The 16,354-nt window shown below is 44.8% G+C and overlaps 1 protein-coding gene across 3 annotated transcripts; it reads right to left on the reverse strand.

Annotated features, from left to right (window-relative positions):
* Positions 1 to 799: 799 nt before the first annotated feature.
* On the reverse strand, positions 800 to 15,972 carry esr2a (estrogen receptor 2a). Of its 3 annotated transcripts, none has more exons than XM_077016860.1 (10): positions 15,701 to 15,972; positions 11,716 to 12,249; positions 11,403 to 11,569; positions 10,271 to 10,387; positions 7,627 to 7,947; positions 5,986 to 6,124; positions 5,005 to 5,138; positions 4,255 to 4,438; positions 3,786 to 4,011; positions 800 to 1,164 (listed from the first exon to the last, which is right to left on the reverse strand). In XM_077016860.1, the coding sequence occupies exons 2-9, from the start codon at positions 12,120 to 12,122 to the stop codon at positions 3,819 to 3,821; spliced, it is 1,662 nt and encodes a 553-aa protein (XP_076872975.1). In that variant the 5' UTR covers positions 12,123 to 12,249; positions 15,701 to 15,972; the 3' UTR covers positions 800 to 1,164; positions 3,786 to 3,818. The 3 variants fall into 3 exon arrangements, with proteins under 3 accessions (XP_076872975.1, XP_076872977.1, XP_076872974.1); XM_077016862.1 differs by having other exon boundaries at positions 800 to 1,600; XM_077016859.1 differs by having other exon boundaries at positions 800 to 4,011.
* Between the last annotated feature and the right edge of the window lie 382 nt (positions 15,973 to 16,354).

Raw genomic sequence — 16,354 nt, forward strand, 5'->3', positions numbered from 1 at the left:
AACACCAGTGGTTTTAGTGAACAACAACTCTGAACAGTATAGATCACGCAACATGCAGTCTGCATACCGCAGGAAAGAAGAAATGACGATGATGATGATGATGGTGGTGATGTCAAAGCTGCCTGTAATACTGGGAAAGTGAATGCAACGCTGGTATGGACAAATCAGGACATACATGAGCGTACATTACACACATTTCTGATCAAATCACTCATGCTTAATCATGGAGTTGAAGTACCCCAAGCAGAGCTTTGTAGTTTTTTCCTCACAAAAACAAGTTCTTTACATTGACATCATGGCTTCATCTTTGTATTCTTTGGTTGAGATTCTGGTTGCTTACATATTACTGAAGTATAAAACGGTCAATCAAAAATTAGGTTTAGGCGATTCGTTTGCATAATTAATCTTTCAGAATTCTATGTGCTTGTGGTGCACAAGGAACATTTAGTTTACAAATTTATCAGCTGCTTTAATTAGAGCTTTCATTATGCGTGAAGTATACGTTACGTTTAGTGCATATTTGGCAGATTAACCATTCGGTAGTCTTAAACTAACTTACCCTGTTAATGGGTCTTCTCGAAAAAAAAAAACTGTTTTAAGCCCAAGAGTTGGCTTCTAAGAGTTTGTCCACAAATATAGATTTTAATACAAGAACTAGCACAGGCACAAGACGGTGAATACGACTGATCTGAACTCCTCTTCGGGGGTCATAGCTTTACAATGTACAGTGCAAGAGTGACTTGTGTCACCTAAATGTTCAAAGAGCTGTGAAAGACAAGACAATCACAGTGGAAAAGTCTTAAGAATAGCAGAAGTTTTAGTCTTAGCTTAGTCTTAGCCAACCATATGAAGTATTGAAGGAAATACAAACATTCAGCTTTCTCTTAGCAGGTTGCTCTGTGAGCATGAGACGCCACTGAACAGAACGTAGTCATGCTTATCTTAGCATCCTCATTTTAATAAAACTACACATTTCAGTTTTGGTTCTATTGTCAGTGAACCTGTGTAGAGTTCTTCGAGCATCCAAGCTCTGAATCAAAGTCATCGTTGACCTTCTGGTCCACAGTATACGAGCAATAAGAATCCTCTGGGTAAAAAGTGCATCCTGTTTTCTGTGTTCCTTCAGACCATCTTCACAACACTAAGGTCACTTTTGAGCGTTAGCTGAAAAGGTCAAAGTAAGAAGCTGCAATTATCAGGAATTCTAAACCAAGTTCAGAAAGTCACCAACTATATTGTGCAGCAAAGGGTTTTAAACAATGTCTAATCATTAGTCAATACTAAAAAATGTAAAGAAAAAAAACTTGCACCTTATTTACTGGTAACAAAGGTCAATGTTACTGCATGTATATAAATGATACCCATTCCAGACTGGCACTCTGTGCAGACGAGCAAAATAAAAAGCTATGACAAATCAGTTTAATCTTACAACGGAAAAACAAAATAATCCACCATTTCTGGTGTTAAAAATAGATAAATGTTTTGCCAAAAAAATAGTAAAAGCTCCTGTGATGATGTCAGGGTGAAAGACCCATTAACCCGTGAACTAAGTGCATGAACTCTGGAGGAGAGTGCAGGTAAAGGCCTTTATATCCACATCCTGGAATAAAGAAACCAAATGTTGTTTTAAAAGAGCACCAGGGTGAGCTGATAAAAAATAAACAACAACAAATAAGTGCTGGCAGTAAGACAGAGACAGATCCTTGGGTGTCAAGAGGGCGTGGTCAGAGACCGTTTGGCTAAGTCGTCCTGTGGCCTTGGAATAAGTTACTTTTTTTAAGTTTCCAATATTCCCAATTGTGATTTACACCCCAATCAGAATTTGTCCTCCACATTTACCCATCTGTGCAGTGAGAACACACACACACACACACACACACACACACACACACACACACACACACACACACACACACACACACACACACACACACACACACACACACACACACACACACACACACACACGATCACTAGGGGGCTGTGGTGCACACATGCCCAGAGCGTTGGGCAGCCTTTGCATGACAAGCAGTTGGGGTTAAGTGCCTTGGTCAAGGTCACTTCAGGTCATGGGCTAGCTGGGAATCAAATCCAGTTCCATAACCACCAGACCATGATTAAAAATCAAGGCAGAGCGTGAACACAGCCCCCCCACTACCAGAAATGATGCACCACGACAGGTCCCATTTCTTATGAGCAATGTCTTATTGACATTCAATACCATTAATAAAAAAAAATGTATAAACAAAAGCAAATGGTACAAAATTCTTGTTGGCTTGGTCTCCCTTTGCTAGCACAGCAGCACTGACTCTGTTCATGTGAAGCTGGACGCAGGAACGTCCTCCCTCTAATCACTCTGGAGAGGAAACGAGTGCTAGACCAGCTCTGCTCTTTCCCGTGGGGAGTCAGTTCCTCTCTGCATGACCACGGCTCATCCAGCTCTAATATTTGCTGCTAGAACGCTCAGTTTTTGTAAATGTCAAGTGCTTAAATCTGTGGTCTGACGGCAGTAAAGGCTTTTCTGGCAAATCTGGTTTGTGGTGTATAATTACATTTGGGGATTTTGTGTCCTTGTGATGCAGTCGTCTCTTGTAAGGGTGTTTGGCTTTGCGGTTACAAGTAATTGAGTGTAATTGTGTTTCTGGAAGTTATTTATGAAAACATTTCTGATGGAAAGTTATAATTCTCTCTTGTTCTCTTTGTAAGATCAAACTGATTAACAAAAAAATTACAGTCATCTTTACCAAGGACCAATAATTCTGGAAAGTGGAATCAATAAATAATCTACTTATTTCTATTTGCCACAAACATGTTAACAATCTGTTCAGAAGTAAAAGAAAAAACGAAAACATTTTGATACACTGGCCAAAATTAGCCCTCAAAACCAGCCGATCACACTAAGAAAAAAAACCTGTACACCAGTCCAGACCAGTGTACTTACAGACCACGGTGGGTCACCACCCCAGATTTTATGGTAATTTGGCACAACTGTTGTAGAGCTCCAACTGAATCTAAACCTGATCGGAAAAACAGCACAGAACATGGTGCACACAACATGGGCCTGGTGTACACAACGTTTAGATGGCTAAAAGACTAAAAGCTTTTTGTCTGATTGTCTTAATATATGTGCTGTTTTCATAATGTTCTTTCGGTGTAATAATTTGCTTGATAATTTATTCAATATGTTCATGCAATGAACTTTGAGAGTCTGCAGAAATAAAAAAAAAAGTCATTTGGAATATTCAATATTGTAAGCTACATTCACATTACCAACCTGAAGTGACTCAGATCCTTAATCCTGACACATCCTTAATGTGACAGTGATCAGATTTTTTGCCGGGCTGTGCACACACACACAAACGCAATCTTTTCAAATCAGATTTGAGTCACGCATGCGGTCCTGATTGGATTTGCACCCAATTTGTGGCCGTGCAATATGGATTAGAAGACGTTCAGCTGATGAACCGCCTGCCGTCCTCCGGAGCAAATGGCCATGAATCTACAGTTCCTACAACATCCATTTACCTGCTTTAATAGCGCTCATAAATACGATGTTGCTGGTGATGCAGGTGACTGATAAAAAATATATCAAATGTGCACACGTGTGACATTTTTGGAGGACATATGTTCACATTACAGGCCGATACAGATAAAGTACGATTATGCTTGCAAGTTGCCAATGGCAAAAAATTAAATGAAAAGCGTAACAGAGCAGGAGGGCTTATAATATGAGGGCATGATACAGTCACACCCTCACACACTGGTAAGAGTGACTGACCCCTTACCAGTTTGGCTGAGGTGCACCAGGGTGGCCAGGGTTACTGCTGAGAGACGCAGCCGTAGGCCTCCTGAGCTCGGGGCCTGTTCTTGGGAGCTGTGGGCTCCCCCAGGCCAGAAGGGGGCAGTCTTGAGCTGTGCATGATGTGGGCATCGAGCATTTCCAGAAGCAGGTCATAGAGAGGCACCATCTTCTTCATCTTCATGCAGTGCAGGTGGTCCATCCCTTTGTTACTGTGGCAAGAAGAGAGGAAGAAGGAGGGAGGAGGAAGAAAGTGAGGGATGACGGCACTGGGGTTTGACACCACCACAACACACCACAACGCGCCACGATGCGGCACACTGCCGGCACCAGATGAACTGACACAACCAAACCCAAGAGGTTCGTCATTAAGTCTCATTAAACACTAAATGCGATAAAAGGTGCGAACCCCAGAGGTTTCGGGCGGAGGCGGGCGGAGGTGGGTGGAGGCGTACCTCACGTGGCGGATGTGCGAGAGCAGCATGAGCAGATGAGCCAGGCGGGCGGAGCACTGCTGGAAGGTCATGCCCGTCTTGGAGATGGACCACACCAGAGCATCCGTCACGGAGTCCAGCATCTGCATGAGCCTGGTCCTGCTGGAGGGCTCCTCCCCCCCCTCCGACGAGCTCAGACACATGTCTGCCATGACCAGCATTCACCAAGGTCAAACACACCGCGGTGACACCGCATCACTACATCTGACTGCGATGACACGGTGCCACCAGGTGACACACAGGCCAGTCATGGCGTACTTTCACTTCCTCTTTAAAGGGGTTTAAAGCCCCAAAGATTCAAACCAGAGTAACGACATGCAGATGTTGCTGTTCTGAATCTTGCTAGGAATCACAAGGCAAATCACAAGGTCGGGTGGGGAGATTTAGTGCAGTCACATACTCCATATCGGCTGCTACTTCTGCACAGTTGAACTGAAGATGGTGTGTGTTACACCACGCATGCTGCTCCCCGTACATGTTTAGAGTGTAAGCTATTCCTTTGGTTCCTCCGCCAAGCGTCCTTCGTAGGACAGCAGAAACCTTCTGCAAAAGCTAGGGAGTGCTACCAACACAGGGAGTGCTACCAACACAGGGAGTGCTACCAACACAGTTGGAGAACTCACAGAAGCAAGTTTTTTTGTATATAATTTCTTGCAGTTGCGATCGCGTGCTAGGATGTCGTCATGTGCCACGCACATGTTCCATACTTACTGGAGTTGAGGAGAATCATGGCTTTGAGACAGACGTACTCCTCCCTCTGCAACTTCAGCTCTCTGAAGCGCGACGTGGCCGCCAGCAGCATGTCGAAGATCTCCACGAAGCCCTGCACGCAGCTGCCCTCGTCCCTGTGGGCGGCCACATCGCAGACTTCACAAAGCAGCATCATCCGCCTTCATGCACCGTTTCTCTTACTTTACTCCGCTTGATCCGATGTCACTGCTCCACACCCCTCCCCCTCTACTAGGAGGGCACTTTCTAACTGTCCACACAGGCACCAGCACTGGACGATCCTTGTATAAATTGATGCAGCGTCTTATGACTCCTAAAGATTATTTTGCAGGGTTACAGTTCTTCAGAAAGACCTCCTGACACCACCACTGAGCTTAGTGAATTCCAGAGTCCTTCCTTCAGATTAATGACGACATCTTGGGCAGAAAGTATGCCTGGGTAATACAAGCCTGTCAGATCTGAGACATCACCAGTGCCAGGAACACCAGTAACACCAGTAACGAGTCTAGTCTAGACTGGGCCCCAGTCACATACAAAAAGGAGAGCACGTCTGTTGTAGGGGATAAGACCGTCAGGTTGAAAGTGTCCTGAACTGCCCAGATGTCCTGAACAGCTAAGAGAGGAATAGTCCAGAGAGCACCATTCACCCCTTAAATGATCATTATTTAAGGAAACTGCTTCAGGGTGGGGTGAAAACCCCCAGAGAACACGCAGTGCTGAGAACATGCAGTTTGTAACCTACAAGAGTGGACCATGACACATTCTGTTCTCCTGGAAATCACAGGTTGTTGAGGTTATTGTATAGCCACTTGTTTGAGTACAGAAAAGTACACTTTCTTTTTCCTCACCCTGGCTACAGAATCAGCTAGACTCACTGATGCAGGATATGCAAATGTGAGGACTATTCCCCAAACATGATGCACTGAGGGAAATGGAAGAATAAAGGCATGAACCAGGTCTCACCTGCTGAGGCTGAGATCAGGGGAGAAGATGAGCTTTCCAGGATGATTCACGGATCTCCACATTAGCCCGAGCATCAGCACCTCTAGCCAGCAACACTCCAGCAGGTGGACCTGGTCAAAGAGGCCGAGCTCCACAAAACCTGCAAGGGGAAGCGCACACAGTCAGACGGCACACATTTGGACCATCAGGGGGACATTCACAGGGTCAGACGGCGCACGTTTGGACCATCAGGGGGACATTCACAGGGTCAGACGGCGCACGTTTGGACCATCAGGGGGACATTCACAGGGTCAGACGGCGCACGTTTGGACCATCAGGGGAACATTCACAGGGTCAGACGGCGCATGTTTGGACCATCAGGGGAACATTCACAGGGTCAGACGGCGCATGTTTGGACCATCAGGGGGACATTCACGGGGTCAGAGGGCACACGTTTGGACCATCAAGGGGACATTCACGGGGTCAGAGGGCACACGTTTGGACCATCAGGGGGACATTCACGGGGTCAGAGGGCACACGTTTGGACCATCAGGGGGGTCAGAGGGCACACGTTTGGACCATCAAGGGGACATTCACGGGGCCAGACGGCACACGTTTGGACCATCAGGGGGACATTCACGGGGTCAGACGGCACATGTTTGGACCATCAGGGGGACATTCACGGGGTCAGATGGCACACGTTTAAACCATCAGGGGGACATTCACGGGGTCAGACGGCACACGTTTGGACCATCAAGGGGAGATTCGTGGGGTCAGACGGCACACGTTTAAACCTGCAGACCAAGTTACTCCTACTTTTGTACAGTATGCTGATAGCTTTTAGAAATGGCACCAATCATACACTACCAAACAAATACGTTTTCTTTAAAATCATAGTTTGAAAACATTGCACATCAGTTAAGATGACCAATATCTGATCCAATAGTTAATGGTATGGGATCAATGTCATCTAGTTTGAGATGGATTACCATATGTATCCCTGCATAAGAAGCACAAGCCCATTGATGCTGATATTTACTGAACTGTAAATATACTAATGTTATAAGAGTATAATTACATTGCAAGGTTGACTGAATGCCAGTTCTCCATTTCCATCTCTTTTACACACGCACACACACTAATGTTTTGCTAACACATAACTCTCCCAGTACCTCCATCAGAGGTTCTTTCACACCTCATGGCCCACACCTAATGACAATGACACCCTGGGAGCCAAGAGCACCACACAGAGATCTGATGCTCGACGCCCGACCAGCCTGTTCCAGACAGAACCCCCTCACTCTGCCAACGTCATCCATGCATCTTTCACTTGCTTCCTTTTAGTCTTGCAAATAAACACCAACAGGCCTCCCACTCATGAGTGTGAATGAACATGTCCTTCAGAGAGCAGCCAGAGGCATCAGAATGAACAAAGGATGGATATGGTCCTCCAACCAAGAGCTTCTGTGTTTCTCCAAATATACAAATCCAAACATATTCAAACACATAATGAAATAGCAAAAAACTCCAAACCTATAATGCATTTGTCAATGCGACATCGCACGCACGCACGCACGCGCACACACACACACACACACACACACACACACACACACACACACACACACACACACACACACACACACACACACACACACACACCTGGGATCTTCTTGGCCCAGCTGATCATGTGAACGAGCTCTTTGTCCGCCAGGTTGGTGAGGGACATCATGACGTTGGCCTCGGTGAAGGGCTTCTTCATGTCCTTCATCAGGTAGATCTCTGGTGGCTCCGCCTCCATGATTCGTCCAATCAGCTCCTCCGGGCTCATGGCCGAGGTCGCCGCCTCCTTCACCCGGGCGACGGGCGACCCTCTCCGCTCCGGTGCCCTGTGGCCACCCGTGACGGACCTGGCTGGGAAACGGGCCACCCTCCTGGGCTGGGAGCCTCCACGGCCGTAGCTGGCCCGGTCCCGCCGCATGCCTGCCACACATTGTACATTACATTTTCCATATTTAAATATTCCTTGCAGACTCACAGTTTCAGATAGAAGAGTATTACAGTTTTTGACGACTGCTAACGTGCATTTGTCCAATCTGTAGTCACATTTTCAAAACTCCAAACACAGTGAACACAACATCAGTTTTCAGTGGCTATACTATTAGTTTAATTTATGTTGTTATGGCACAAAATGCAGTCATTTTACATGTTTTTATAATGCTTAAATTTTCTATACACACAAGGTTATCCAATAACAAAATTCTGGATCATTTTTGTCTTATTTACAATTGCTTGTACACAGCATGCCAAAAATGAAAACCTAAGGTTCAAAACCTTAAATATCGTATAAAATGCCAAGTTCTGGAAAAACAAAGGCAGCTGAAAAGTTACTACTGTTGTACACATTTTTTTGCACATATAGATCAATGAAATAAAATGAAGTACAGTAATGTACCGGGTCAGAGAGGAGCAAATATAACAATTTGTCCTGCAATCTCAAGTGCTGGTTTGGTCCTTCACAAATGCCAGATTGGTCCCTATAACAGTGACCTCCTTCTTTCGTTTTTGAATGAACTTTACCAACAACTGGTTCCAGAAGCAGAAATGGAACAGGTGAGAGGAAACACGAGGACATTTGTGATGGGACGATGTAGCATTTTGTCATTCTCATGTCATCACAAACTGGTTTATAGACCATCCAAGAGTGATGTCCCTTTTCCTCCCGCCCTACTCGCCTTTCCTCAAAGAGGTGGAAGGTGTATGATCATCGGCCCGATGACCAAATGTCCCTGCTGCATGCAATAGATCCCGGCTGCAGAGACATTTCAGCTGAAGACTGCCAGGGGTGAATAAGGCATACCAAGCTTTTCTTTCTTACCCAGGTGCATGGCAAGGGCCAACATCAGATGTGATGTGGATGAAAACATGTGGCCAACTGCTGAAAACCGTTTAGATTAGACCCAACAAGACTGTTCAGTTTTGTATTCTGTTTTTCCCCCTTGTGTGGCTTTTTTTGTATATGTGTATTTTTACACATATGGGACCATGGCTAATTATGTTTACAATTACGATAATTATTTTTTGGGTTAGGCCACAATTTACAGTAATGTCCCTAATACAGTAAAATATACCCTTTACTGCAAAACTGTTACTGACTCCTTTTTTGTCTAATCTACATTCCATATAGTACCTAACAGTAAATATCACTCATTGTGTAGACAGCATGTTGCACACATTTGAAAAAAAGTCCAAATGAAGCGGATTACAGTAAAAATGAACTGACTAAGAAAACAACAGATGTTACTGTAAAATGTCTGTTTGCTGGTAGAGGGTAAAATATTACATGTAATACTGTTTCTGTATTGCCATCAAATGTTAGTTTTTTTACAGTGGTTGTGCAGTGATTGACTATGTTCATCTCGAAAAGAGAATCTGTGCTAGTGTTTGAAAAAATGATTGGATACTGAACCAGGTTTGCTGTGTTTTAACAAAGTTGTTTGCATTGTGAAATGCAGAGTTGTTATTTAGTTAAGAAAATGCGCTTTTGAACACGATATTAACTATTTGGCTATTTGTGTGAGGTCAATGTGTTGCTGTGTTTAGAGTTTTGACAATGTATCACAAGTATTGGGAAATGCACGTTAGCAGTCGTCAAAAACTGTAAACAGATGTCCATTCTCTACAGCCTTAAATTCTTAAAGTAACTTCTCTAGACCTGGTGGATGAAATCATTGTACAGGCAAGTCGCTGATGACCATCACCAGAGCCACAAAGGTTTAATTTAGCTTGGGCCCAAGAGTGATTTCTTTTCCCTAACTATACTTACAAACTGAATATCCCACTCAGGTTAGCCTAGCCCATAGCACAGAGCACACAGGCATGACTCAGTGTGAAGGGGTGTGTGTGTGTGTGTGTGTGTGTGTGTATGTGTGTGAAAAAGAATTCCTGAAATGTTCAAGTCTCATTAAAATAATAATTATAATCACACAAGTCTAGCTTCATCAAATAAAAGCACAGTGTGACATAAAAGCACGTGGATTCCAACACAAGCGTATGAAACAAAGTCCATCATTTCTGCTAGGGGTGGTGAGGCCTGGTAGACTTTGGTGTAGTGAGAGAGAGAGAGAGAGAGAGAGAGAGAGAGAGAGAGAGAGAGAGAGAGAGAGAGAGAGAGGAGAGAGAGAGAGAGAGAGAGAGAGAGAGAGAGAGAGAGAGAGAGAGAGAGAGAGAGAGAGAGAGAGAGAGAGAGAGAGAGAGAGAGAGAGAGAGAGAGTATATGTGGTGGGAATAAGAGAAACACGTTTACCACATTTGATCATTCCCACTTCGTAGCACTTGCGTAGCCGACAGGCCTGGCAGCTCTTGCGCCGGTTCTTGTCGATGGTGCACTGGTTGGTTGCCGGGCAGATGTAGTCGTTATGTCCTGTACAAGAGGCAGGACACACGGGAGCAGTCACATACAGCACCCACGCCCTCCCAAAATCTTCCAGCGCCAACTGGGACGGTCTGTGCCCGCGTGAAACCGGACGTGGGGTCCGTTAGTCTTGGTGCTCCGGTCTGTGTACAGACGGCACTCGACAACGCAGCGAAGATGCAGAGAATGACAGCAGGCTATGCAAATGTGAACGGCAGACACGAGAGATGAGGAATCACGGCAGGCGTGGTGGAGGTGCGGTGTGAACGAGGTCCTCCGAGAGGAAAACAAACAAAACAGCACAGATTGGCATAACGAGCTGCTGTCAGACTCTGGAGAGGGAACACTGTGCTCTTCTGAAGCCCCCGAGGCTAGACGGCACCTCGACTCCCAGAAACAGCAGTTCAGGGGGGGGTAGGGCATGGAGGGCCTCATTAAGACGGCCAACTCGAGTATATTAGGAGAACGAGGTTTGTATGACTGGCTGGTTTTCATTTAATTGCAGGAGAAAAACAAGGGGAACCTCCAACAAGCTAACAGGGTGAAGAAAATAAAGAACGTCTGAATAATTATATACACTCAAATATGAACAAATGTCCTGCATATAGGTGTGTGGGTGTGTGTGTGTGTGTGTGTGCGCAAGCAGGAGTTTTCTGTTATAGGTTTAAAAAATTGTCCTGATTGGGAGTGTGACACTCCCGCCATGCTAGAACGGGCTAAGTTAAATAAAGATTTCCAGAAGCTTCCAGGTCAAAGTGACAAAGTTGCACATTGCAAACAAACCCGGCAAAACTGCAGTGGGCCATCAGTAAACAAAGCAGAGTGTGCAATCCAGTTACTGCAGCAAAACATGCACCAGAAGCATTAACATATGTGCATGTGTAGATATATGTGCATGTGTAGATATATGTGCATGTGTGCACAAAAATGCTATATATTCTGGACAGCAGCCACCAGAGCAGTAGAGTATTAGGAGTTTCTGGAGTATTGGGAGTATTAGGAGTTTACTTCTGGAGCTTCGTACCTTGGATGCTCCGTTTGAAGAAGGCCTTGCAGCCCTCACAGGACCAGACTCCATAGTGGTAGCCAGAGGCGTAGTCGCTGCAGACGGCGCAGAAGTGCGTGTCGGTCTTGGTCTCGCTGAAGCTGAAGGCCTCCTCAATGTCCAGCGAGCGCTTCCCCATGGGTTTGCTGAAGCACACAGGGGACATGATCCAGGAAACACAAAATGGGCAACATCTGGGAGACGAGTATCGCAGGACTACGTATGCGGAGCAAGCCAATTCTAGGCCCATGTGGGCCACGCCCGCCCGACCCCCCCACCCCGGGGGACGTACCTGTTCTCCTCGGACACGTAGTCGTGTGGCGGGTGCTCCTGCCAGGCCCCGCTGCCGAGCTGGTTCTGCGGGCCGTGCGAATGTGGGCGGTGCAGAGTCAGCGAGGAGGCGTGGCCGTGTGTGGGCCAGAAGAGACCGGGACTAAGCGACTGGCGCACGGGGGGGCACTCCGAGAGAGGCGGCCCGCCGTAGCCCAGCAGCGTGGAGTTGTAGAAGGGCAGCGTGGTGAAGTCATGGCCGACGTCCGTGTAGGGCGAAGGAATGCAGACGGGGTGGGTCTCCAGGGGAAGGGCCGGCGGGGAGGAGGAGTCGAACGCGGGCGAGAGCACACGGCCCGGTACCGTCCTGCTGGAGTCCACCTCCTGCAGCTGGAGCAAAGGCACGTCCCTCTCCAAAGACTCAGACATGGCGCAGCATTATCGCATCATCAGCGTGGGACAACAGGAGCAGGGAGACCGGGGACGTCATGAAGCGGGACCGCGGCCCAAACGCAGGACTAGCACAACTTCACCAGGACATCTTTGATACCAACACCTAAAACAGGGTTGGATTTGGGGGTCGGGAAAAAGACAATGAAAATGAGGAATCAACAGGTGGACTTTGGTTTCCTTACCTTGCTTAGAAAAAGAAAGTCACCCACTTGTGGCACTAGCATGAGACACAGCAGAACACGACACGCTGAACAGTAAAGTAAGAAGGTGTGCAGGCATGAAAAAGCTACATCCCCAAGTTAATAATTATTCAAAGTCTGTTCGCAGGCCAGACAGTGATTGGGTGGGAAGCTCACACAGACTGTATAAGAGTCCCACCAAGACTCTTACAAACGATCAACACATCTAAAAATGACCCAGAGTGAGGGCCCAATCCAAACTGGAGTTTATATAATCAATTTACTGTCTAGACATTATTTAATACTGTGGGCACCAATAAATCTGGGAACAGCATTTCTTTGTAGCCTTTTCTGAATCGTGAATTACTTCTTACCAAAATCTTGTTAAAACAGCTTTATAAAAAAAGCAAATCTATCCCACCACACCAGAATAAAAATGATAATGAAAATGACCCATCACTGCACCCTCAGCACAGCCCCAATAGACGCAGAGAGCTGAAGCGGAATGCTCAGAGGCTCTAACATTTACTTTCCTCATTCTGCAGAGACACAGCCTGCAGTGTGTGTCTAATTAAAACCAAATTAAGCAATAAGCAAGGCTTTTTCTATCTGCTGTGGCAGTACAATCTGAACCAAGGTCAAATAGAAAATGCCTTTCTGTGTGTTTACTATTCTACAGTGTGCAGTAATTTCTGTTGTTACACTGCCCCAATAAAAGAAAGAGAATGATGTGCCAGTATATTTGTCCTGTGCTATAGGAACAATTCCCCAAGAACGACTCACCAACACATCCCCGTGTGACCGGCTGGAGAGAGGATCTACTCTCTTCACTAGTCAACAAAAAGTAAACTAACTGAAATACGCTGAAATATAAGACTTTTGAACCCGTTAAAAGGAATGGAGAGTCCAACACAGCATTCAGTACAGACCCACAGAGTGTGTGATGAATACGTGACATCACACAGGGAGACGTACAGTCAAAGAACCTTCTAAATGATGACGTCACCGGGCCTGCCCAGACAACATACATATAAAAGACCCTTTAGACATTGTGACAGCTATACGAGTGTAGCTACAGCATAATTACCTACAAAACCGTCATTTCCTCTAAACAACATTACAACATGAAATGGTTTTGGCGTTTTTATTTCAGTTGCACTCTGCCGCATGTGGCCAAGGCTCCATGAGAAAGAAATGAGCAGTACTTTGTGAAGACTGCATCCTTCTCCTTCCATTTGAAAGCAGCCACCTCCAACTCACCCAGCACTCCTCTCAAGCTCACACACAAACACCTTGCCACCCAGGAAAGAGTTACAAGGACAGACAGAGCTACCAGCTCAATACACATGCAACTAATACTGCAACAAAAAACCACAAACAAAAAGTAGAAGCACTTGTGTTGCTCACACGATCCGAGTTACATGTACTGAAAAGATCTCACCAAAATAATAGCCAAAAATAGTCAGTGAGAGCCAGGTTGAGAGAGAGCTCTTAGCCAGCGGTGCATACCAGAAAGAGAAAAAAAAACCCCGGCCAAGGCCACGGTGATGTCCCCCACTCCAGTTTCCTTCACTCCCTTCTCTGAGGAGGAAAAAGGATAAGGGAGAGACAGAGAGGGAAGCCGTGCCCTGCCGAGAGGGACTGGGAACCATCGCCAGAGCACTTCCAGGTCCAATCCAGGAAGGTCTGCCACATTCCCAAAAAGAGAGAGAGAGAGAGAGAGAGAGATTCCTGCCTCTAAGAATGTCTGTTTATACTAGAGATTCTGTATCTAAAAAAAACCTGTATCTAAAAAAAGTTGGGACTTAACCTCTGTGCCTGATAAATTGAGACTTTACTGTGAATTGTGATTTCCACAATTATATTGGGTACTAGTAATATTGGGATAATCCATTAGTTTGTATGGGGAAGAAATCCGATAAAGTTTTAGCTAAATCTAGACTTCTAAATCACAAAACCACATTTCATACCTCAATTTAGGAATGATACAGATACACACACACACACACACACACAAGTTGACAAAGATGTTTAAAACACAACCCAGTCTCACCATTTTAACTATATGCACCAGAAGCAAATCAACCTATGTTTGCTAATGCAGTGTCAAGAGATTTAGCTTAAATGAGCTTCAACTCAAAAGGTTCAAATAGCAAGTAAATAGTACTGCAAATATATGAATATATAGATGGATGGATGGATGGATGAATGAATGACGACCCACCCACATTTCCACTGGTCTCTTGGCATAGATTGCATAAAGAAAAAAATATCCATGCTCAACTATAAAAAAAATTTGAGCTAGCCAACATTAATCATCCGCAGGAAGATGCACTATGCAGACCACAAAAAGAAATCCGCATAAATCGACCTTCAGGATATTTTTGCCAGACAGGACACCCCCACAAATAAAGTAACTTGTATTTCATGCGAATCTGCATAATCTCAACAAATAGCAATATATCAAGCTGTTTCAAGTAACTTTAAATTCAGCATTTATATCTCTTTAGTCTTTTATTTAGAACATACAAATCTCTACTTACATTCTTCTGAAGCTTAGATTTTGTGTGTTTTAGTTTTCATGTACAATCCAGCCACATTACAAGAACATATTACTAATTATAAAAAGCACCTTATATGGGTGTAGTTAAAGACAACAGCAAGAGCATCTTCTGCCATGAGAACTTTGAGTTCAGCTGGGATGTGACTGTAGTGCCTGGCACCACCTCAGTGCCCACAGCCATCATACCACCACCACCACCACCACCATGTGCTGATGACCAGTCCTACACCCACATATCAACTCAGAAAAGTAATGGATGCAGTTAGACACACATGTCGTATTTAATCAAATGACCAGTGTTATTTCTAATAAAGTAAGTGCAACGAGAAGATCTGAGAACGACATGAAATCTGGAGATTAACGTTTGGTTTGATAGGTACTCGACTACACGTCCTCTCCGCGGCCAGCAAATGACCAAATATTTAAGTTTAATTGTTGTACACTCTTTTACTTTATCTCTCACAAATAAACGTTTTTTTAAATGTTTCAATATAACGTATGTGTAGGATCCTGTCGACGTGATCCCCAAGTGAGGTCGTTCCGTAGGTTTTTACTTGTTAGGAGAGCAGATGCCGTTTTAAGTTGCCCACTCTTTAAAACCTTCATCCGTGCCGTCGCTGACTGAAATGTTACTAGATTATTACTTCCCATACAACACACCTCATGCCAAGTATTGTTTAAACTTTAAAACGCTCTCTATGCACTATTGTAGTTTTAAAATAATAAAAACAGGTATATTATTGACTACAACATCGATTTAACATGAACACACATATAAAAGTTGGGCGCGAGCGTGACATCATGACACCCACCTGTGGAGACGACCTTCAACATCAAGAGATCTTCTTCTAAATCAGCAGCAAATCTGAAATCTCGCCCAAAAGAGCAATTCTCAGATGCTCTCCCAACATCGACTCGTTGTTGCAGCTCCTCATGTCACCGCCCTGCGTCAGACTCTGAAAGAAAAATAACATATACCTAGGAAAAAACAGCGTAAACGTCTAGATGAATGTTTCACAGTGTCTCTACTTTCCACACGTAACGCAACTTGCGCGTCGTCCAGCTGACTCGCTCTGTGCGGCCGCTTGTACTTATCTGATGGTCCTGACGTCATTAACCACGCCTGACTGGATCACCTCCGACGTGTCTCGCCGGCCTGTCTTTTTTTGTTGAAGAGACAGAGATATGAATAAAATGCTTTTAAAATCGAATATAATAAATTCCTTTACAATAGACTATCGAAGTGAGTGAGTTAGACGACGTGTCTGAGGCTGTACGTTAACGTTGCTGCTTCTAAAACAACCTGTTATAGATATGAATGTTTCTCATATAATATAGTAACGAGTTCATACTGAAATGCTGAATTATTGAATTCAAACCTATAAATTGATGAACACAAAATATTACCTATCCTACAACAGCCAACATTTGTCATGCTTGTTTACTGATAAACTTGAGGATTTAGA

Source organism: Brachyhypopomus gauderio, chromosome 9, assembly GCF_052324685.1.
Source record: "Brachyhypopomus gauderio isolate BG-103 chromosome 9, BGAUD_0.2, whole genome shotgun sequence".
Taxonomy (NCBI): Eukaryota; Metazoa; Chordata; class Actinopteri; order Gymnotiformes; family Hypopomidae; genus Brachyhypopomus; species Brachyhypopomus gauderio.

Bases quoted from the DNA above. Each gene is read 5' to 3' on its own strand.
- esr2a (XM_077016860.1), bottom strand. From the start codon at position 12,122: ATGTCTGAGTCTTTGGAGAGGGACGTGCCTTTGCTCCAGCTGCAGGAG. The intron at 10,388-11,402 runs GTACGAAGCTCC...CCTCTTGTACAG, and splicing joins CTTCAAACGGAGCATCCAAG to GACATAACGACTACATCTGC. The intron at 5,139-5,985 runs GTGAGACCTGGT...GGCCGCCCACAG, and splicing joins CCTGATCTCAGCCTCAGCAG to GGACGAGGGCAGCTGCGTGC.